The sequence below is a fragment of the Neolamprologus multifasciatus genome, chromosome 7 (assembly GCF_963576455.1).
Source record: "Neolamprologus multifasciatus chromosome 7, fNeoMul1.2, whole genome shotgun sequence".
NCBI classification, from domain to species: Eukaryota; Metazoa; Chordata; class Actinopteri; order Cichliformes; family Cichlidae; genus Neolamprologus; species Neolamprologus multifasciatus.
The window spans coordinates 32,480,047-32,503,194 of record NC_140445.1 but is presented as its reverse complement, the minus strand read 5'-3'; the positions used below and the strand labels follow the sequence as shown (position 1 = coordinate 32,503,194).

At 37.5% G+C, this 23,148-nt stretch overlaps 2 protein-coding genes across 2 annotated transcripts in view; one reads left to right on the top strand and one right to left on the bottom strand.

Annotated features, from left to right (window-relative positions):
- The first annotated feature begins 1,355 nt into the window (after nt 1-1,355).
- vsig8a (V-set and immunoglobulin domain containing 8a) overlaps nt 1,356-23,148 on the top strand; it is an 85,388-nt gene continuing 63,595 nt past the window's right edge. Inside the window, exon 1 of the mRNA XM_085165944.1 lies at nt 1,356-10,202. Within this exon, the coding sequence (XP_085022070.1) occupies nt 10,046-10,202 (157 nt within the window). The 5' untranslated portion in view covers nt 1,356-10,045. The remainder of the gene's footprint in view (nt 10,203-23,148) is intronic.
- The window catches only part of LOC146514587 (putative flavin-containing monoamine oxidase A), a 47,353-nt gene continuing 36,348 nt past the window's right edge, over nt 12,144-23,148 (bottom strand). Inside the window, exons 11-12 of the mRNA XM_085165914.1 lie at nt 22,122-22,222; nt 12,144-14,141 (exon numbers count right to left, since the gene is read on the bottom strand). Coding sequence (XP_085022040.1) covers nt 13,796-14,141; nt 22,122-22,222 — 447 coding nt within the window. The 3' untranslated portion in view covers nt 12,144-13,795. The remainder of the gene's footprint in view (nt 14,142-22,121; nt 22,223-23,148) is intronic.

Genomic DNA, 23,148 nt, shown 5'->3' with positions numbered 1-23,148 from the left:
AAGGAGAGTGCAGATGTTGCTGTGTGTAGTTCCTGCGTGTGCTTGTGTTTCATTCGTTTTGAGTTTGACACACCGAGTTTTGGATTGTTTGTTTTGGACCTCTCGACATAACCTTTCTACGGCGGAAAATGATAATTTTCTATTGTAAATTTCTGTCCCTCCTCCCTTGAATTTGTTGATATTTAGTAAGCAGCTGTATTCTTTATTCACTTTCGACAGTATGTTTTATAAAGAAAATAATGACTTTATTGGTGAGCAATATGAATTGGTCCAATTAAAATATTCATTAATCATTTTTCTTGGGTTCTAGCTATGTGTTTGAGGCATTTTCTTTGGCATGCACTGGAATTTAATAAGCTTGTACTTGTTTCATGTCTCCATTCACAAATGGTGAAATCTGTCTGATTCCCCACAGATCCTGAGTGTCGATGCTGTCACACCAACATTAGCCTCATTAATTTAGAGAGCAGAACATTGATCTCTGTTTGACCATTCTGTTCAAGGTGATGCTGCAGGCCTCTAATTATGCTTCCTGTGTAATGTGCTGCTATCTCAAGAGGGGGGCCCTGCTTAGTGAATTTGCTCCACATTTGCTGCGCTTGGAACATGTCAGGCTGTCAGCTCAGAGGTCCAGATGGCCAATCTGTCGGGCAGTCTTCATACTCTTCTCTACCTTTATCCCCCTGCAACACCCCCTTGCTCACACTTTCTTCCTCCTTGTTGGGTGCCCATACTTGAGTTGTTTTTAGTTTCTTTATATTATTATGACATACAAGGCCAATCCTATGCATATCAGTCTCACTCTTAATCCTTGCTTCCCCTCCATCTGCCTCAAAGCATCAGTGGACTCAAATTTATCAAAGGAGATTTATTCCTGATACTATCTAGCTATACGGATTATAAAACTTCTTGCAAATAAGTTATGTTTGAAATGGGTAAAACAAAAAGATTAACACCATATACTTCAATAATGTAGGTTTCATTTCTGGGCTGTTCCATTCAAGTGCAGTAGCTTCACGGAGCTGATGAAGTCAGCTGGTCATGTGTCAAAGTTGTGAAATTTCCAATGGGAGTGAATGGAAGTGTGAGTGGTTCATTAATCATTGACAGCGCACAGCAGAGACAGACAGGAAACACTCAGAGAGACCGGGGTCGGCCTGCATCCAACAGTTAATATTTGTATCGATCAATGCCCCAGTTGTGTGCTTGATTAATTAATAGAATGATCTAGTCCAAAAAGGAAAATGGCACGATAGAGGAACTCTTCCAGCAAATGTGTTGTGAAATTCAGGAGCACAAAAAAAAAGATATTCAATTTGCAGTTATAGAAAATACAAATGCAAAATCTGAGACTCGGCAACGGTGGGCTTTGTTTGCAATTATAGACTTCCACAATGATGTCTGAAAACATTTAAATAGCATTTATCAGGCACCAATAGTAAACATTTACCACAATCAAAAAAAAAAGGGTTGCAATTTAACGTCTCTGCCATTTGTATTTTTAGAAACTCTAGACTAGCATTATTTAATTTTAGAGAACCCCTACTTTGAATGGCCTGTTCTTCTCTATTGCGTATTATACATTTCTGTGTTTGGTCATATTTTCTATATTTCTCTGTCGCCTTCTCTTTTTTCCCTCTGTCTATCTGTTTTATTCGCCACTGTTCTCTATGATCTCTGTAACTCAGAGTCCGTCTCCGGCGCTGCATGTGCAGTGGCAGCACAGACAGGGCTGTATGCCTGAGAGCAGACACCATGCATAATTCATGTGATTTGGGCTCCCTGTTGACCCGAGTCCAAACAGTTGGCAGTCTATAACACTTGCACAGAAAAGCCCCAGGAAGAAGATGTTAAACTATGAGGGAAATACACTGATGCAAGATTCATCAAGCCAATCCCGTGACATCGTAAACAACGTAACATTCAGACATCATCGCTGTCATCTCAGGATATGAAAGAATAGCATAAAGTATCTGAAAAAACCTTTGAAGCAGCTGCAGTCACATACACTGCAAGAAGGACAATGGATCATATGGAGAATTTAAAAATATGACATTACTCTAAGAATTTATGATAGCTTAAGAGATGTCAGATTATATGACAAATGAAAGAACAAAACTGAGAATGTATGTAAAGGCAAATTTTAAGAAGAAAGGAGACAAAAATAATGAGAGACCCTGTTGGGCCTTGATCTATAGTGTTTTCATCCATTGGAGGGCTTCCAATTGGAAAAGAGATGCGAGAAAACATTCTTTTTCCCTTCCCTGCTCTTGGTCGTCACTTCAAACAAATGTGCCACTAATAAATTTGCCTAGCCTCAACCTGACTCACAACCGAATCATTCTTTTTTTTTTATGTAAGGCATGTTAATTTGATGTGACACTGTAATCTGAAGTTTCATTCCGACAGTAGGATTTGTATTTTTTTTTTAATGTTAAAATAGCACTGTGTCTGCTTCTCTAGGAATGACTTCTAATCACTCATAACCTCATATAATCTCCAACTTGGAGCACAGCTCACCAGGTGGCTCTCACTTTAATTACGACTGCTGGAGCTATTAGTCAGCGACTGCCTGAGAGAAGTGAGTTAGAAGCTAAAATATCGAACTCCATCAGTGAACGAATGGCAAATCTTTACGTAAGCACCAGTCACATCACTGCTTTCACAACACACCAGGAGTGGCGTTCAGCAGATCATCTGCTTAAGCCATCTGCTCCTTGCTGGGGGACTGCAGGGTTCTCGTTGAGATCATCTTCAGTCGTTGCCAACTGCTGGTCTGATATTTTCACATGCTTCCATCTCCTTTCTTTTTTCACACCATATATACCATGACCGTGTATGACTGATCCTTTAAAAGACATAACTGAGCACATATTGAAATACACCTCTGGAGCATTTTCTTAGCTTCGTTAACTTTTGGGGCCCTACAGTACCTTTACAGTAACATAAAGGAATACCTCTTTACATGATGTCTTTTTAGAGCAATTCCAAAATTAACAAATGTCAAGAAAATCATGCATCTCAATTAGCCATATCTCATACAATGTGAAGTTAATGTGTGCTATTTTTACATCAACACATTATATGGTATGTGTATCTGTGGGGCATCATTGAAAAGCCACGCCTCAACAAAGCATCTCCACCCACTGCAGGGAAAAACATAATGAGCTGGAATTAATAATTTTAAACCGAATAATTCACATAACACAGAAAGCTAAGATAGGAGGAGCTGATAATAATCATCTCATGGGCATAAAAATCTACAATCTATGTCTTGGAGCACTAAGCCACTTTTTTACCATAAAGTACCTGAACTTAAATGTTACCCATGAATGCAACTGGACTGAGGAGCAAAGTTTACACATATACATGGTTTAAAAGAAGCTCAGTAGTTTAGATGGATTTATCAAAATGGGCTTTCTTATGACCACATTTGAGATAAAATATGTTTCTAATGTTTACCTGACTATGAAATGTGCTGAGAAAATGTGAAGAGGACAACGTCCTGTACACAGGGATTTTCCCAACAAAGCCAATTGTACAGCCAATAATTGTATGTGCAAGACAGCAGTAGACTTTACATTCTGCCACCAGCATATGAGCTTCTGCTAAGCCAAGAGGAAACAATAACCAGCAAAACCAATGTATCCCATTATATTCATGCATGAGCACAATAAACCACAATAAAACATTCGTGTTGGAGCTGCCAGACAGTGCAATACAGAAAATTTAGGTCAGCCACAATAAATATTAAACTCATTATCAATAAAAATGCAAAAGCAGCGCCTAAAGTGAGTTCAGCATTTGTGCAGAAATTAATACCCAGGTCACAAAGGACATCAACCCACCATAAAAATTTACTTATTTATTTAATGTTTTTAATTTATATATATATATATATATATATATATATTGCTAACTGTAGCTTGCGGCATCTAAAGTGATAATACGCCCTTCTTTGGGAAAACCAAGGTGTTGACAACAGCAGGGAAAGACAAACTGAGCCTGTTAGAATATGGCGACTGATATGACTAGCCACCCCCTGAGGAGTACCCTGTTTCTTTTTCCTCCTCTAAGCTGTTTTGTGTGTTCACTTTGTTAGCAGGCTAGGCAGCTTAATAACAGAATTAAGAGTGTTATGTTGGACGATGCTAAAGCAAATTTAAGCCTGCACAGCAGAACAAATCAGTGCTTTTAGTTTACCTGTGGACATGTGTGCTTGAGATTACCATGCACACTGGCCACACATTTTATTAAGTAGTGTTTCTGGACAGTTTCATGCGCTAGTGTACTACACTGCGCATGCTCAATGACATTATTGATGTTCTCCAGAGTGATGGATGTCTGGAGTATTTCTCCAAAACAAAGGGGTTTAAATGTTGACTCAATTAAAAGGACAAAGTTACATTAGGGAGGCTGGGTATTTGAAATGAGACTGGAATTCAAATATGCCTAAAAACACGTGGATACAACCTTGCATATTATTTGTTCCATGAAACTGAACACATAGTTGTGGTAGTTATGTCCAAATTAAATCAAGTTTACCAGTAATCAAAGATGAAAACAATAATCAAAATCTTGTAAAATAAATGAAATAAATGCCGTGATAAGATTCATGTCATGACTTGCATGAAGATGCTTAAGAATAAAATGAGGGTTTTTTTTTTTTTTTAGATTTTATACAGTGAGAGCTCTTCAAAAGTCTAGGGTTTGCAACTTCAAAAGCTGAGCTCTCTGTGGAAACACTAAGAGACTTATATGGGCTGACCTAAAAGGTCAAGGCCTTCAATTCTGAGTTAAAATGAAAGCCAGCAATGAGAATGAAGCACAAGGATAAGGACCTGCCAGTTCCTTGAACAGAAAGCAGATAAGCAGCATTTATACATAAGTCAGTACCCCAATCAGTCACATCGGTTAACTCCCATAAACAAAACTGTATATACAATCTATTGTATATTACACTCAAGTGACTGCAGTAATAATGGGCAACACTGTGGTTAATTGTTAGAACAACCATATGTAATCAGTCTCAAGGAAAGCTAAGCAAAAAGCTTTGATTAGCAGTTAGTATGCCCCAGATAGCTAACTGTTATGCACAAATAAGAGGATTGTTCATCACAATGATCAACTTCTCAATTTTGATGCGGAATAAACTAGATGTTTGAATGCCCTTGAATGAATAGCAGCAGAGTTGGGAAGTAATAAAGTATAAATACTAAATTGCTATTCTTAAGTAGAATTTTAAAGTATCTGTATTTTACTTCTTAATTTCAATCTCTAAAAACAGAGTAAAACTTGTTTAAGTGGCATGTAATTTTAAATGCAGCATTTTAAACAGCTCAACAAATATCCACAAACACAAAACTGTTCCTGTGTAGTTTGCCACACAATGTCTGCTAGCTAAAAGTATAACTGCTTAATTTCCCAGGGAGACAAAAAAAATAACTTCACTCACAGATGAAAGAAAGAAGAAATAAAGAAAGAATGAAGATGAAAGAAGATGTAAGAAAGAAAGGACAGGAGAATAAGAAGAGAGATTTTTGTCAAAGGTAGGTAATGCTCGGTGACATTCATTAAATTTGAAAATTAAATCTTACATTTAATGTTCTAATTCATTCTAGGGGTTTGGAGATCAGCCTTGATAGCTCATGGAATATCTGGTTATGTCTTATTGAATTCAGTTGGCTAAAATCACAAAAAGCAATATATCTCAGCAGGCAATAGGCAAAAGTGAACAGACCTTTGTTTTGGTTTGTTTTTACTTTTAAATAGTTTGATTGGTTTGTTTCTGCCTGTGTTCTAAATAATACATGTTCATGACGTGTGAATTCATTAGAATTTAACTTAAAGTTTGTATTCTGTTCAGTTCAGTTCAGTTCAGTTCAATTCATTTTTATTTCAAACATTTCAAACATGAGCCTTCACAATCATTACAAAATATTATTCCATTATTTGTTTGAAAAGGAGTAGGTAGAAGTATTTACTTATTTGTCCCTACCCCCTCAAGTTATATTAATATTGGTTTTATTATGATGTTAATATGAAAGATGAGGATTTAGTTACATTTGTAAAAAAAAATAAAATAAATTAAATTAAATTAAAATAAAATGTAAAAAAGATTATAAATAAGTGCCAGAACAGCTAGTTTTTACTTTTATGGTTTGAATCAATTTCACAGCCTTCTTTACTTACCACTTATTAGTTGATACTTTACTTAAAATTTAGTTTCATTCATCTCAAGGCACTTTATATTGTAAGGTAAAGACACTACAGTAATGTAAAGAAAACCCCAATAATGAGACAATGATTATGAGCAAGTACTTGGCAACAGTGGTTAGGAAAAACTTCCTTTTAACAGGAAGGAACCTCTGGCACTACATGGGGGTGGGGCAGACATCTGCCATAATTAAATTGGGTTGAGGGCAAAAGAAGAGAGCAGAGGAGACAAATATCCAAAATCCTGTATACATAGAGGGTGAAAAGAGGTAAGTATCACAGAAATTTTCAGTTTAACAGGGAACCAATGAAGAGTATGGGAGAAATGTCTCTTTCTCACTGCAGCATTTGGGATCAGTTGAAGTATTTGTTGAACTTTTAGAGCAACCTGACAGTAATAAATACAGTAGTCCAGCCTAGAAGTATTAAATGCATAAACTAATTTTTCAGTATCACTCTGATTAAGATTTTTTTCTAATTATAGAAATATTGCGCAAATGCAAGAAAGCAGTCCTACATATTTGTTTATCAAGCACACTGAGACACATATTATGGTAAAAAAAAAAAAAATCAATAAATATCTCTCATAGTGTCGTGGGAGGCCAAGGTAAAGCTATCCAGTGTAAGTATCTGGTTAGGCACCATGTTTCTAAGAATTTTAGGGAAGCATTAGGGCCTTGATGTCTTTAAGATATTCCTCTAGTTTAACTAATTGTGTCTGTCATCTGGCTTTATAAAGCTGACTGTCATCTGCAGAGAAATGAAAATTTTATGTGATGTCTTCTAATAATAATGGCTAAGGGAAGCATGTATAATGTAAATGTTCCCAGAAAAGAATCCTGTGGAACTCCATAATTAACCTTAGTGTGTGAAAAAAAACGAAGGGCAATACCTTTAATGCATACAGCATGTTCTAAGCACAAAAATCAAAACAAATGTCATCCATAGTCTTCACTTATGTTGTTTCTGTATTTTGATGAATTCTGAATCCTGACTGAGACTCTTCAAATAAACCAACCCTCTGCACCTAATCATTTGGCCTTTTTAGAACTAGTTTTCAAGGATTTTAGACATAAAAGGAAGATGGGAATAGGGATTGACCTATAATTACCTGTAACAGCTGAGATTGATCATATTTAAGATAAAAGTATTAATTAATGGTAGGAATTCTTTGACCAGTATTGTAGGAATGGGGTCGAATAGACCCCATGGTTTGGAGTATTTAGATCAGATTGGCTGGAACCTCCACTGGTACTTGAATAATCAAGCTAGTCACCATAAGCAGCACAAGCAAACTCCAGAGATAGAACCTTAACCTTAAATAACTGCAACCTGAAGAACTGTTTTAAACAAAGACAAAAGGCCAATATGATAGTTCAGTTTGTAGGACATATTCTTAACAAAAAAAAAGAAGTAAAATGATTACAAAAAACATACAAAAGGGGGGAAAAAAAGATGTATCACTACTTTGTATAATTTTACACTTGAAGACTCAACTGAAGATTACAGTAACAGAAAAAAAATTCAATGGTGACATCTAGCACATTTTTAAAGCCAACAGAGATTTTTGTTTTAATTCTCACATTCAATACCTGATATTATGTCCCACCACTGTGCAATGTCACCCAGGGGATTTATACAATTGATTATCTGCAGGTTTAAGTGTGCAGGTTTAAGAGAGCTGGGTATTTTCCACATAGCAATGATGTTCCCAAACACACTGGGATCAATGAGATGTGTCTCCCGAGGGAAGGATATTAAGCTTAAATGCAGCCAAAGATAGAATCCTATGAATGAGAGAGCATAATTGTAGAGCTGCTCCTACTTCCTATTTTATGAGTTAGGCTAAAAGAATTTCATGTATTTGAGATGAAAAAATGGGGAAAAAAATGGACTGAGTGGACACTATGACTGAGACAGCCTTGGTCAGTCTTTGACACACCGGACTACAGAGTATTAGAAATAAGAACCAAGACAAAAACACACTACTGTGCAAACCTTTGAGCTACCATACCAATCAGTTCTTTATATTTCGCTGACACATGTGCAAACATACATGGAAATAAAGCATATGTCAAAACAGAGCTTGTGCAACTCTAAAAACATTGAAAGTCCATGTTCTAATATGCCTTCCTTTATTCGTCTCTGTTAGAGAAGAGCGTCGTTAGAATTTTTCTAAATAGTCTTCAGGAACAAATACTCTGAGTTTCTTAAAATACAACGTTCTTCTCTCGCTGTTGTCTGCTTTTGGTTCTGTTCAGTGTCAAGATGAACAAAAATTGCTTCAAGAATGTTAAGGCATGAGCTCTGCAGAGCCCAATTCATAGTTTTCCATTATGTTTTTTTTTTTTTTATGGATAGTGCAATGCCTTTTTGCTTTTTTGAATGACAAATGAAATGGGCTGGAAATGTTCTTTTTTTCTCTCAGCAAAACATGCTTTTTTTCTTCTTCTTCTTTTTTTTTTTTTGCTTTAATCAGTTTAAAATGCTCGTTAAAAAAAGCCAAATGACTATAACAAATAAATATCCCCTCAAAAACTGTAACCATTTACTTTACCATTTAATTTGGCATTCTGTCTTTTTCTTTAGGGTTGTAGGGACCCTATCTCACACACTTAGATAAGTGGTAATCTGTTTTTCACAAGCCACACATGAATGCAAATGAATATGTTGCTGTTATATGTTTTTGCCTCACATTATTTTCACACATTTCTCAAAGCAGCTTGAGACCACTCCCCACTGAATCACCCACCAACATATATAATAAAGTAAAGAATATTATTTATAGGTACCCTTACATCATGTCAATATGGTCCAAAATCTCGATTTTCAACACATTACTTAATCTAATCGGAGAAGAATTAACAAAAGGGGTCCAACTTGGTTCTAGCAAAGTGTCCAGTACCTAACAAAGTGATAAGTGCGTATATTAATTTAACTTGCTATCACCTTACTAACTATAGTTTCAAAGTATCAATTTGTGGTGAAATCTACATTTTACATCGTTTTGAAACATTTCTCATAATTTGTAAATTATTACAAAATCTCTCTTGTAGCTGAAAAAGTGCTAATTGGTATTGAACTTGATGTACCTTCTTAAGTTGTTGTTTATATTTGCAAAACAGAAGGAAACTGCAACTGAAACAGTGTACAAAACGACGATGACTGCTTTGTGATTTCTCTGAGTGAACAACTACGGTAAGGTATCCATCCATTTTTTTTAACTTCTGTATATATTTATATGAGAATTAAATTTAATTTTATTGAATAAAAGGAGAAAGTAATACATCTTCATGCGTGGGACTTACATGTACCTAAGGACAGAACGTTGGATTTGTTAATGGGATTTCCCCAACAGGTGAAAATTAAAGTGACAGGAAGTGGATGGGGCGCTTTAGTTTTTGGCTGACTGAGACGACGGACTTGTAAAATTGTTTTCCTGTGACACAAAGTCTGTGCCAAATACAAAGGCATTCGCTGTAGCACATGAAGGAGGAGCTGGGACCCAGGCTGGAGCAAAAAAGGGAAAGAAAACCAACCATTTGTAATCGCGACCTCTGTCAGTTCAAGCTAATAGCTAAGCAATGTTTTCTTTAGCGACAGGTGTCCCTTCCTCTCCACTCTCTCGTGCTGCTTTACGTCGAGCTCTGTCAACTCTCCGATGATGATGGCATCAGTTATAATCAAGTCATTTTGAAGATTATGCCCTTGTTAAAGACAGGGGTGGGATCTGTAGATTTCATTATGAGGGCAGATGGTAGCAAACGCTGTTCACCCTAATGCAGCATTCAAAGATCTCTTTCCTCGACTTCCACATAAGAAATAAGTTATGATTCAGTCTCACAGTGAACATGGTTTAATTCACAGAAGGCCAAGTTACTGCAGCTGGCCTTCGAGAGAACTTACCGCAAGTGCACTAATGAGTGGAGAGATGCTATCTTCACACGGCTTAACTGAGACTTTGTCCGCCTTCAGCTATTTCAAGGGTGAGTGAAATTTATTTTTACCCGTTGGCATTATTGTGCTTCTGTTCTTCTGCGGCTTAATTTGTATATGGCTCACAAACACGGCGCTTTCTTGTTTAGTCCATGCTGTCACTGTCCGTGGTGCTAAATGCGCAGGCAGTGAGTGTTTTTATTTCTGTGCTGTGTCAGTATCTAATTTCCTTGTGTATTCATGAATGACAATTCATTCTGAATCCCCTTGAATGCTTGGCAGCACGGTCACTTCTTTTGGTCTAGCTGCCTGGGTTGTTGTCTATACACCCAGTTGCTATTGCAGTCTTTTTATGACTCCTAGTACAAATCTGCCTGTATGCGCGACAGAAACGTTAGGTTGCTGGTTGTGTTTCAGCTGTGACTGGTTTAAGTGAAACTCGGAACAACGGTCTCGGTTGATCTTTTGCAAGCTAGCAAAGACAAATAGCAAGGGATGGCACCAGACTGCCTCTCAGTGATCAGTGGGTGTTAGGAGATACTCATCAGGGGAGAAAGTGGGACTGATAAAAATCCTGTCAATCAAATATGTGCAATCAAGTGATAACGATTAAACAACTCTGTCTTGTAAGATTCTATTGCATGATTTATGTAAATAGTTATGTATAAAATATATAGTAAAGTAAACCGATGTGATGACAATGTTTTGAAGGCTGCTTACCAGATTTCACACATCAGTTATAGTGCTACCACATGTCAGAGAAAAAGAAAAGTATATATCCAGGTAGCTCCAGATGGAAGTTGCTGAAGAATTCAAGTTGAAGAAATGAGCACTCCTGCTAGGGCTCTTTTGCCAGTCTCCATTTTTATTTATTTATTTTCTTAAGGCTCGTGAATTGATGATCCTTTGGCTGCTTTTAACATAAATGTATCTCTGACCAAATTGAGTTGGATTGTGAGTTTGATGCACAAGCTGCATATATTTTGATCCTTTCTTTTTTTGAACCCTTTACCATGAGTCATTGTCAGACTCTGAGGAGTGAAATGTGCAATTGGCACAGCATATTTCTTATTGCTGGTTTAAGGCGGAACATAAATATCAACGTCAAAGTCAGATGTGCTATATGCCCATCATTTTCCTCCAGACTTTTTCTCTCTTCAAAGAAAAAACAAAAACAAAGTTGGATGTTGGTATTGGGTACAAATTGGTGCTAGAAAATCATCTTGTATACATTACATTCTAAAGCAAACTGGCCTCTCACTTTGAAGTGAGTAAATTACAGCTGCTAAGGCAGCTGCATAAATGACTCATCAAGTTTTAAAAGGGCCTCAAAAATCACAATGTTTGTTGAATACGGAAAGTCTTCTCTGACAAATGGCAGTAGAGGCCACGAGGAAGTCCTTGCAAGCATTAACTCAGTGGCTCTTAATAGGATATTTGCATAACAACAATAGAAAAGACAGGATAAACATAGTTGCCGGCATTGTATCAACTAATTGCTCACGTGATGAATGCATCCTTTCTTCCAGTTTTGAATGATTGCATTAATGTTACACTTCTGTTCACAAGCCCCTGCGTGTCTAAATAAATAATAATGACATCTATTTAAACTAGCTGAGCTCTGGTTTAGTCCTGTGAAAAGCGTTGTTTATGGCTACACACTCTGATTACACTGCACTGGAAAGTATGAATTTTTAAAGTTGGTGCTATTGCCCAAAGGCAAACACCATGGCAAGTGATTTGACAGGTGTTTAGAAGCTACAGTAATTACAGGAACATTACTTAGAGACTTTGCTGGAAATGTTATTTTGTTGTTTTTTTCTTTGATATTGGATTAAAAAAAACAAAAACACTCCACAGTGCAAAATCTCAAGAGATAGTAAAAAATGCTGAACTACTAAGATTTTAAAAAAAAATGCTGAAATTTGTTTTGGGTTTTTAATTCATGTACCACAATATCGTGGCTTCAGTCTTCAGTCATTTTTTAAAAAAAATACAAAGCATTTATACTTCTAATGAACTATGGCATTATTATCAGTGATGACTACAGCTTTAGGTTTTTGCATCCATGCTTCTACACTTGTTAAACTTTAACATGGACACTGTATGTTGATGCTTGTTTTAAAAATCTGAGCCATTTTTGAGGCTCATGTTTCACTTATGTTGCACATATTCATTCAACACAATAGTTTGGCCAACTATTTTCTACTTAGTACTCATGATATCCCAATGGGAATGGGGATGGGAATGCATTTATCATTAAAATCAAGAGCTGGATTTCAACTAATGATGGAAAAAATAGCAACCGACGAGGCAAGCTGCCATTCTCCCAGATGGTACATTAATGCATGTGTGCCTTGAGTTGGCAATGGCATATATCATAATAAGGTACCTCTGAGAGCAATGAGGAGTTCTAAAATAGTAGTATCCACTATACTTTGCCTATTATTACAGACGACTCATAGAAAAATGTACATAAGCATCTTTTTGCATTTTATACTGAATTTATTCAGAACTTACTTACACGAGAACCGTTGCACTGATTTCAGCTCATTTGACTCTCAACAAAAAATGGGTCAGTAATCAAATGCTACAAATAATCAAACATGTTCAGAAATGTTAGGACACTGGCCTTGATTCAGCCTGGGCTGGCTTAAGTGAAACCAGGGAGAACAAGCAGTTGATTCAGTGCAAGCTAGTGATAACAAAGACAAATGGAAAGCCATGGCGCCGAAGGAGTCACAGACTACCCAGTGATTAGTGGGCATTTGAGATTCTCTCTAGAGGAGACATTGGAAGTGACAAAAATCCTTTCAATCGACTGTGCAATCAAGTGATAGCGATTAAATCACCTTCTCTTGGATATGTCTATTGTGTGACTGGTTCATCCATCTTACGCTCGTTCATCTTTTTATGGTTTTGTGAGTCAAAAAACATGCTTGTGGAATAGATTCAAACCTTTCATCCAGATGTTATGGCTTTGTGTGAGACCTCAAAAGGCATACACTGTAAAGGCTTGATTTTCTCATGACAAACTGGTTTTAACTGCAGTGCAGACCTTTTTTTCCCTCCTATTTATAAAAATAGTTTCTTTGAGTTTTCTTAGCTATTTTTCCCAAAGGCTCTACCACATATATCTGTATTCACCAGTCACTTCATTAGTTACACCTTGCAAGCAAAAGTAGAGTACATGTAAAAGTCCTGCATTCTGGTCCTAATGTCAGAAGCACAACCTTATGACTTTGGGGGGGGGGGGGGGGGGGGGGGGGGGGGGGGGGGGGGGGCGTGTTGTTGTTGTTGTTTTTGTAGCTTTTTACCCGTCAGCCATAAAAGGCTGATGGGGTATTGCTGTCACCTTGCCCGGCTGGCAGGCGGGCACTGTGGAAGCTTGTTAATGCAATAACTCGAGAACGAGACCATTCAAATTGATACCACAGGTGCAACTACTAAAAACCTTGAATGGAGTTCCAATTTCAGTGGTCTGACCTCAAGATCAGAGGTCTGAGGTCAAGTTTTTTGAAAATCTTGTGAAAAATTTTGAAATTGGCTGCTGCCAATATATTTTTCATCTTGTTTTAAATTCTTTTTTTTATTTATTTATTTTTTGTTTAAATGTACTCTTGGTTTACAGGGTTTTTTGCTATCACAGCAGAAGGTTGTGCTTGATTGGTGAAAAGGCATTTGTGAAGTACTCCTTGATCTTTAATACTGTATTTTGATGCTGAGCCAGCAGAAGAACAGCTCCTATTGTCAGTGTTGCTATAACCACAGATTTGCTTGTAGGCAGGTACACGAGTTTGGATGATGGTCTTTGCTTAGAAGCACTCTTGACATTTTGAATGCGCTGCAATTCTTCCTGCTCCTCTGTGGTCAGAGTCATGTGGGACACTTCAGCCAGCACCTCCAGAGCAGCTCTCTGACCAGCTTGCACCGCTCCATCCATGTATCCACACCACTGGGTGGCTGTCTCTGTTCCTGCCCAATGTATCCTGTAAATCAAGAAATTTAGTGAGTCATATACGAATACACACAAAGTTCAGTGTTCCGTTGCCCTTATCAATACATGATAGTAGTGTATTTATGATGTCTTAAGAAATAATAATACAGATGATGGTGTTGACTGATAAGATTTCCTCTCACAAACAGATACCGTTTAAGATTCACCCATAAAACAAATCTCTCCTGGCTTAGATGGTCTATGTCTCTGTGCACTGAAATCTCCCACTAACAAATTAGATTAGGTCTGTTCAACGCTGTAGGGCTTGCTGCCTCGAAAAGCACAGTAACGATGTTGCTCCTCATCCACCTCTTCTGCTCCATGTAATGACAACACGGCCAAGAATGTCTTATAAATCTTACAAATTACTGCCCATGGTATCCAGCTTTATTGTCAACATCAGTCTGCATCATGTGCTTCAGATCTGAACATATTGCTGTCAAAGTAAGCTTCAGCCAGACTGTGCAGGGCTATGTCACTGGTAAGAGTCTATCATTGTGGGTTTCTCAAAAGAAGTGCTGTGTTGTTGTTGATCTAATGAAAGAAATCTGGAAAACAAACACTGGTCATAGACTATAGAGATACCATGGCAATGCATGTAGCTGCTTTCATCTGGTGATCCCAAAGACACAGTAGACAAAAGCTCTGTTAAATAGGGGTGGGTTTTGATTATCGATTTGTCGATTAAAATCGATTTTAGCTTGAATAAAGCAATATCGATTCATTAAGATCCTGAATTGATTTTTAAATATACATGTATTTTGTCAGAAATGTAAGAATCTCAGGTTAAACCTCACAAAACTATTTCAACAACCACCAAACAGCTAGACAGCAAATGACAGCAGGTAAATGGATTGTGCAAAAAGACGTAAACACAAAGCGCGAATCCGACGCATCAGAATCAGTGAGACGTCGGTTTTCTCACACCGTCGCGGCTGAAAGCAGACAGCTCAAAGATTCTGATGCGTCGGATCCGCGCTTTGTGTTTACATCTTATTTTGCACTAGATTCTGAAGCTGCAGGTTTCATCACTCTCCAACCAAAATTGACTGAACCAGCAGCAAAAGAAGATCCAAACTAAGCTTCACATTGTGCTTCCCATAAACATCGTCATGAATTCCCTCCTACTTTTGCTGTTTTGCTTACCCCACAATAAAATCACACTTTGTAGGGCTCTCTCTCCCTCTCTGTGTACTTTAAGAACAGTTTACCATCTAAAAATCTCCATTTTCTGCATTATTCGCTTGCTTTTTACCCACTAGTCTACTGTTGGTGTACAGCGCTGTCGGCCGCTGTTTTTTTTTTTGGTTTTTTTTGTTGTTTTTTTTTAAATGACTTCTGACAAGAAAGCCTCACTTCTACTGTTCAATACCGAAGAAATGTAAACTTTTTAAAATTATGACAAACTGCAAAACGCTTAGCTGTGTCTCTGATAAAACCTCTGTAACTTTGCTCTGCTTCACTTCAGCAGCATCAGGTAATGTTCATATGTTGATTGATGGTCTTCTTCTGCTTTTGTTCTACTGCAGAATATTTTTAAGGCTATCTACTATAGAAAGCCAGGTCAGGAAAATCCGAAATGTTGTTCTGTGTTTTATCCTCAGTTACTTTGACACAAAGGCAACTGCTGTGATGCTTACACCTCTGATGAAGTCTCCCAAGTGTCAGTACTGATAAATATAATATTTCTGACTGTCTGAGGCAAAATTTCCCCAATTTGAATTGAATCAAAATCGTGGATCGAATCAAATCGGGACCTCGTGAATCGGAATCGAACTGATTCTAGAAATCAGTGACGATACCCAGCCCTACAGTGCATGCATTACTGTCATACCTTATCATCAGCTACATTATGCAAAGAGGCCACTATCCACCCTCTGCTGTTGATACAGGTTAGCTATTTTTTTCAAAGATCCAATCAAATAGCTATAGAAGCGAATGGTAGGATACTATTGAAGAACTGTCTGGAAGGTCTGGAAAACCAAACATGAGCCCCTAAACAAGCATAATAACACGTAACGCTTCCTGACCTGACCCTGTAATTGAGATTCTGCAGAAGCTAAACATGCAATGCAGATTGGGATGGGTGTCATGGCTAGGTGCTTTTGGATGATAGTCTATCTGTGCTTAGCCGAGTCAATTGTTTCTATTTTTTCGAGAGGTAATTTTCGTCCTTTTTTTGTGCACTGAACTGAATTGTGCACCTCCTTGAGAATTTATTTCAGTAAATAATTACCTCTAAAGAGTGCTTACTGCATTGGCTGATTCGAATTAGCAGTTGGAGTTGGGCCATTTTATACACACTGTTGTTTTTCACCAGAAGAGGTAGTGACAAAATGACTATTAGGGCATCTACAGTCATTTCTGTCTGCTTGGTTCTTAATTGCAACAACAATTTTTAGTCGTAATTACGATCAACAACTGCACACTGATCATTTGATACCAGTTAGGATCATAAATATATGGGGCAATCAAACTTTCATAATTTTCCTCTGCTTATCTTTGCAGTAGATTTTAGCTCATAGAATCAAAATGTGACAGAAGTGCAGGCTTTCAGAGGGGTTTAACAAAAGCATTACAATAGTTGTTTGGGAATTACAGCTATATAATGTCTACTACTTTTTCAGAGGTACAAAAGTAATTGGACAATGACTGTTTCTAATAACTGGGTGAAATTCCACTAAAGTCAAAGACTGTCTAGAACCCATCGGGATCACCAAATGCTGTGTTTCCGTCCTTGATATTCTCAGTCAGGCCTTTACTGTAGCTGTCTTTGGTTTCTGCTTGTTTGTGGGCATCTCTGACTTCAGTTTTGTCTTTGATATGTGGAAAACATGCTATGTCAGATTGAGATCAGGTTTTTGACTTGGTTGTTGGTTGTACTATGCTTTGGGTCATTATCTGAGCACAGAGGAGAGTGTAGCTGTCAACACATCAAATTTCATCCTTCTACTTCTATCAGCAGTTAAAACATCAATAAATACTAGTGCCAGTGGCTGCCTTCCTGTTCTTGACTGTAACCAGTTTGTACCTTGTTGCAAACTCTCTGTGTTTATATTTATGAAGGTCTGTCTTGGTAATACAGGTTGACAAAGACAAGCAAGAGTTCTCAGTGTGGCTAGATTTTGTAAAGGCATTTTTACTAACCAAGGAAATTATTCTGCATTTTAGTCATCGTCGGTGAGCAAACAAAAGTAAGTTCAACACTAATTAATTATTCTTGAAATAACAAAGGACCAGGCCTTGTCTGGCTGTGAAATTCCTTTTCAGTCAATTGTAGAATTTTTTAAGCGCTTTAACATGTGGGGCTATTTACAAAACTGGCTCTAATTATGCAATATTTAGCAACTGGACATATTCCTTAACCTCATTGCCTCCCTGTGTCTGTTGGCTGTCTGTCTGTTGGTGAAAATAGTTGGATTTACATTGCTGCTCAATCACAGCTGCCTGATCAATGTTTTTCATTAGCAATTTAGCAAAGCTGATGTTGGTGGTGAGTGTCTGTGTGAGTGAAAGACAGAGAGGGAGAGGGAGCGACAGATTTTCTGTTATAACCTTCATTTTATGGACACACAGTGTGAGCACTCAGGTCGCATCAGAGCATCGCGACCTACGAACTTCTAACCCCCTACGAGTCAATCGTGCAGTTTGAGCAGAAGCTGAATAACGCGACTGAAAAAATCGCACAGTGTATGCCCAGCTTTACATGTTTCGTCCCAAATAGGTGATTGTGTATTTTTGCCAGCAGTCTCTTTGATGTTTGCGTTTGCACACCTTACTCAGATGATGGTTAATTTGATTTTTTTTAACACAACGCTCAATCTTACTGGAATCTAACACCAATAAAATGTAGGATCATTTTTACTTTCACTGGACAAATCCCCTTTTTGAGGATGGCAAATTTTAGAGATTTGTAGCTTTTTATTCACAGCTTTCTACACTATAGGTACTTCAACATACTATTAGATATGATGAGGGTTTTTTATGTGGATGATTTTTCTTTTCTTTGGGATATAATATGTTTTTGCACCACATTTTGGTGACCTGATGGAGTCACTCACAGCCTATCCAAGTTAAAGAGAGACAATCTTCCGGGTGGTTCAAGTGCCCTACAGCAAGTAAGAGTGCCAGTCCATTATGTAGTAACTGTTGTCCTATTGTTTTATATTATCTATGAAAAAAAATCAATTTGCCTCCTCAGTGGTAGTGAATCTGAATGACCTGCGGTCAGAGGTGGGTTATCTAAGGTTTCATATGGCAACCATGCATTTAATTTGGTACATATGATTGGTTCTTTTGTTCTCATACAATTTTTTTTTGTTTGTGGCTACCCACAAAAAGGAAAAACCATATGCCACAATGAGATGTATCAACCAATCACCTTGGTTAAAAATGATGCCAGTCTAACTCAGTTTTGATACTTAGAAGCTATTGTTTACACTACCACAATGATTGTGTGCAGTTACATGTTTCAGGCCATCAAATGCATTTTAATACTGAATTAAATAAATAAATAAATTTATCGAGTTATGTATGTATTAACTTACTAAGGGGCATGCAGTTTTTTCCCTTGGATAATGAAACAGAAAACTTGTATTTACCTGAGTTACCTTTATCTAATATTAAAATCTGTTTGATCTGAAGCTTGTAAATGTGACAAATATGCAAAAAAAAAAAAATAGGAATAATGATACAGGAGCATCAGATAATGACAGCTGTGCATGGTGGTTACCTCCATATGTGATAACTGTGTTAGAGGAAATCAAGCCAGTTGAAGTTATGAGTTTAATGTGTGTGAATAATGGGTGTGCTGATTTAAGACACATTATTGGCCTTTGCACACACTTTATGAACCACTGATCTAGACTACTTTAATTATGTTTGTCCAGTTCAACATAACTTCTTCTAACTGGTTTTATGGTTCTTCTGAAACTACAGCAGCCACCAATTTTCACTGATCAATGCAACTGAGAAGGGCTTCACCTCAGCTGACCTACTGGCAAATATGCTTGATGAATTTCTGTTGTCTGAACAATAGTGTTTGATGTCTTTGCAACAAACAGTCTTTACTCTCTATTCACACTATTTGTGGATGTCATAGGCTATGTCGATGAAATCCACAAATAGATGCAAACACTGAATTGAACAACTAAAATACCATTCAGCAAAGGTGCTAAAAGAGTGGAGAGTAATCAGGAGTAAACAGAGGGTCAATGTGTGGCAAAGCTGCAGTGTGAATGTAATAAGGATTTTGACTGTTTAGTCCAGCCCAATAGGCAACTTCAACAACAGCAGAATTTCTAAGACCTTAAGACCCAAGTCTGAGATGTCAGAGAGCTTGGTAATGAGCTGGTAATGCTGAGTCTGTCTCTCACAACACACAACTGCCTAAGCTTAGAGGTAAAGTTTAGCTTTCCAGAATGTATGTTTGGAGGTACCAGATATCACCTCAACTATAGGATAATTGGCTGCAGCATATGATTACACACTTGCTTGAGGGGTACTCTGTAATGGATTTATACAGCAGTGATTCATATCATTGAGATATAGAATACATGATAATGAAAAAGGAAAGCAATATATCCAGTATGAATAAAAAAAAAAATCAAACATGCAGAAGTGGTGGAGAGGGAAATCAATCAACTCAGCCATTACAGTGGCATGCATAGCAGGTGGCAGTAAACAGTATAATGAGCCGCAGCATTATGATGAAAAGAACGAGAGCTTGTCAAATTAAAACGTCTGCATTTTGGCCCTGATTGAACTTGATTGGTGTCTTATTTAAATGGGCGATTAAATGATAAGAAGTAAGTGTAACCGTTCAGCTGACAGCCGTCATAACTGTAGCGCTCCTTCAAAATAAAGGAAATGTTTTGTTTTTGTGAGCTTAAATGTGTGTGGGATGTAAAAGTAGTGGTATAAAAGTCAGTCATATAACACAGGTGCTGCTGGATATGCACAAGTATAACATTTATACAGTCTCTAAAACTGGGAATGATGAAGTCAACTAGTATTTTAAAATTGATACCAACTAAAGCAACTAATCGTCTCAGACAAGTTTGAACCCCGGGTGACCTTGGCCTCAATTTCATGGTCAAAGTTGAAGTTTTCTAAAAATCTTGTGACCACAATAAATCGAGAACAAGGTGACGTGGGTTTTTAAATTCATCCCATACATGCAGTCGCCTGTGTGAGTTCGAAACCTTTGATCTTGAGATCAACTTTTCTGAAAACACTCCTGAGGCTGAGGGGTAGAACTGGTGGCCAGTATCTTTTTTTTTTTCTCAGCCATTTAGAGTGAGGGTGACTTGCATGTTTTCAGCACTCCTACTGTGCAGCGTTTCCTAGCCATATATCAGTGTTCCTTGATTATGGCAAAATCAAGATTCAGAAATTCAGAAGGATAGGTTTTGCTTAAAGAATGTATTTGTTTTCAAAGAAAATGCAATTTATTGTGAAGCATGTACATACATAAAGAATCAGTAATGAAGTGGTTCCCCTGAAGGTTTGCTTGTGGAAAATCTGTCATGACTTAATTTTCCTTTGCATTATTTTGGCTTGAGCTAACCACCTGTAAACAGTAAGAAAGTTCAGGCCTTAACTACTGGAACAGGGACTCATACTGGTATTTCAGAATGAGGCTGCTGCTGTTAAGACAGACTTAGATGGGACTCACAGACTAATCATGAACTGACTGAATAGATGCAGACTATAACATAGATCCGATGGAGAGTGATAGCTCTGTAAGTTGTTAGAATTCAGTGATACAACGGTGCAAGCCCCGGGAATTATATTAAACACATAATCAAATTAGTGTAAACCAAGCAAGCTACTTTTAGTTGCTCCTTTTTCACAAAGGGGCACAACAGTGCTTGTTTTGGATTTGACATATTTTCCCAGATGTTTCCTCCCTTGGTAAAAAACAGATCTTTTGTTTAAACTACATATTTATACTAAAGAATTAATCTTTCTTTAAACAAAATCTGCTTACTTGGTGTAAAACCTACTGAAGTCAGTTTATTCATATGTCTTGGTTTTTCCTCACACCTCACATACCCTGTTCTCTGCTCTCAAACATCCCCCATGCTGTCCATTCAAGCATATTATTAACCTAAAATAATTAGTCAGTGTGTGAAGTGTGAAAAACACATTGTCAGTATAAAGATACAGACCATGTCAAATCCCATAATGGGATAATAATGGGACACTAGCTAAATTTTTTTGCACTGGTAAATACATTAACCTGGAAGCACCAGCAGCATTTTTGCCCACCAGTCTTGGGTTTGTCTTCATTACATGTGCTAGATTTGTGTCAAGGTTACAGTATGCCCTTGAGAATCAATTTCTTATATGGGGTAGGGATGTGGCTGAGAGCTACCATCACCTTTCTGCTGTTTCAGTCACGTTATGTAATGAGCTTCCTCTGCTCCCCACGGACTTGATGTCATTATGGAAATGCATTACCTGGATTCCCCCCCCCCCCCCCCCCCTCTCTCTCTCTCTCTCTCTCTCTCTCTCTCATTTTTCAGCATCCCTGAAGAGGCCATTAGAAATGGATTATAGGGTATTTTCCCATGAGAACACCCCTCCTGATGACCTCTTGCCATTTCTTTAGAACTGGACTACTATGTATCATTAAAGATGTAATCACTCCCACGACTCCTGTCAATGATCTGTACACACTGGGTGCTAGTGAGTAATACCTAGTTGGCAGGGAGAATAGACCTATTTTTTGTTGTATAAAAATAGTATAAACATTCAGCAGATATTCTCAGTATCTCTCATCCTGTCACCTTCTGTACTGTGTTAACATTTACATCTGTGAATTCTATAACTCTACACATTTAGCCATTGAAAACATTACTATTAATCTTGTGTGGATACAAATGCAGATGGACGATGAGTTATTTTAATGTAAGGGAGAATAAGTATTGTAATTCACTGGTATATATGTCATTAGTCAGGTGTTTACCTGCCAAAAGGCTTCCTCAGGCTAGGGTGGTAATATGTTAGCAAACCTGGTGCCATGACATTAACTGGACAGCCACCACTGTAGTCCTCCTTGGCCCAATCCTGCAGGAGAAAATGGATTTAATTATATTTTTCAGTATTGTTTCACATCACATATGGCTTGATTTCTTAGCAGTCATAATATTTTTGACAATTTATGAGGACATAACCATGGACCATGGAAGATACTATGGACTACTCCTTGACATTCCTGTATAGTATAAATAAGCTAAATAAGCTGTTACTAGTTTAATGTTTGCAGGCTGCCTAAATCCGTAAAACTCGTATTACAATCATTCAGGGACCAAAAAGACATAATAACATCAGAGTTTTGATTATACAGAATTTGACTCTTTTTAAGCCCCAGTGAAGCCTAAAGTACAAAATGTAGCATCTAATTTTCCTTTGGAAAATGTTAACTATATTGAATTATTTGTTGAGGAAAATGTGTAATACTAATACCAGTGATGGGAATAACAGCGTTACAAGTAATGGCGTTACTAACGGCGTTATTTTTTTTCAGTAACAAGTAATCTAACTAATTACTATTCCTATCGTTACAACGCCGTTACCGTTACTAACAAGAAAATGCGGTCCGTTACTATTTTTCAACAAACAGACACTTGAAGCTGTGTTCAGTTTACCGCATCTTATATCAGTTGCACGGAAGTAGCTGTAAGTAATGTGGGCGCTACAGCTTTAAGCAGCTGCGCGCGCTCCCACGGACGATAATCACGATCACTTTCTAGCACAACACCTGGAGCTAAGGGGGCAAAACAATCGCATGAGTGCTGCTGTTTGACTGAGGAAGAATAAAGTAGTTGTGGTAAGCCAATCACATGACCACAAAGCAACAAGGTGATATATACCAGTTTTTAAATTGTGTTGATAGGCCACGTAAAACCAGAGTCATGATAAACAATATATACGTGTGTTTTTTCCTCAATAGTTTCGTCACGTTTACTGTCTAAGGACAGCGCAGCAAGCAC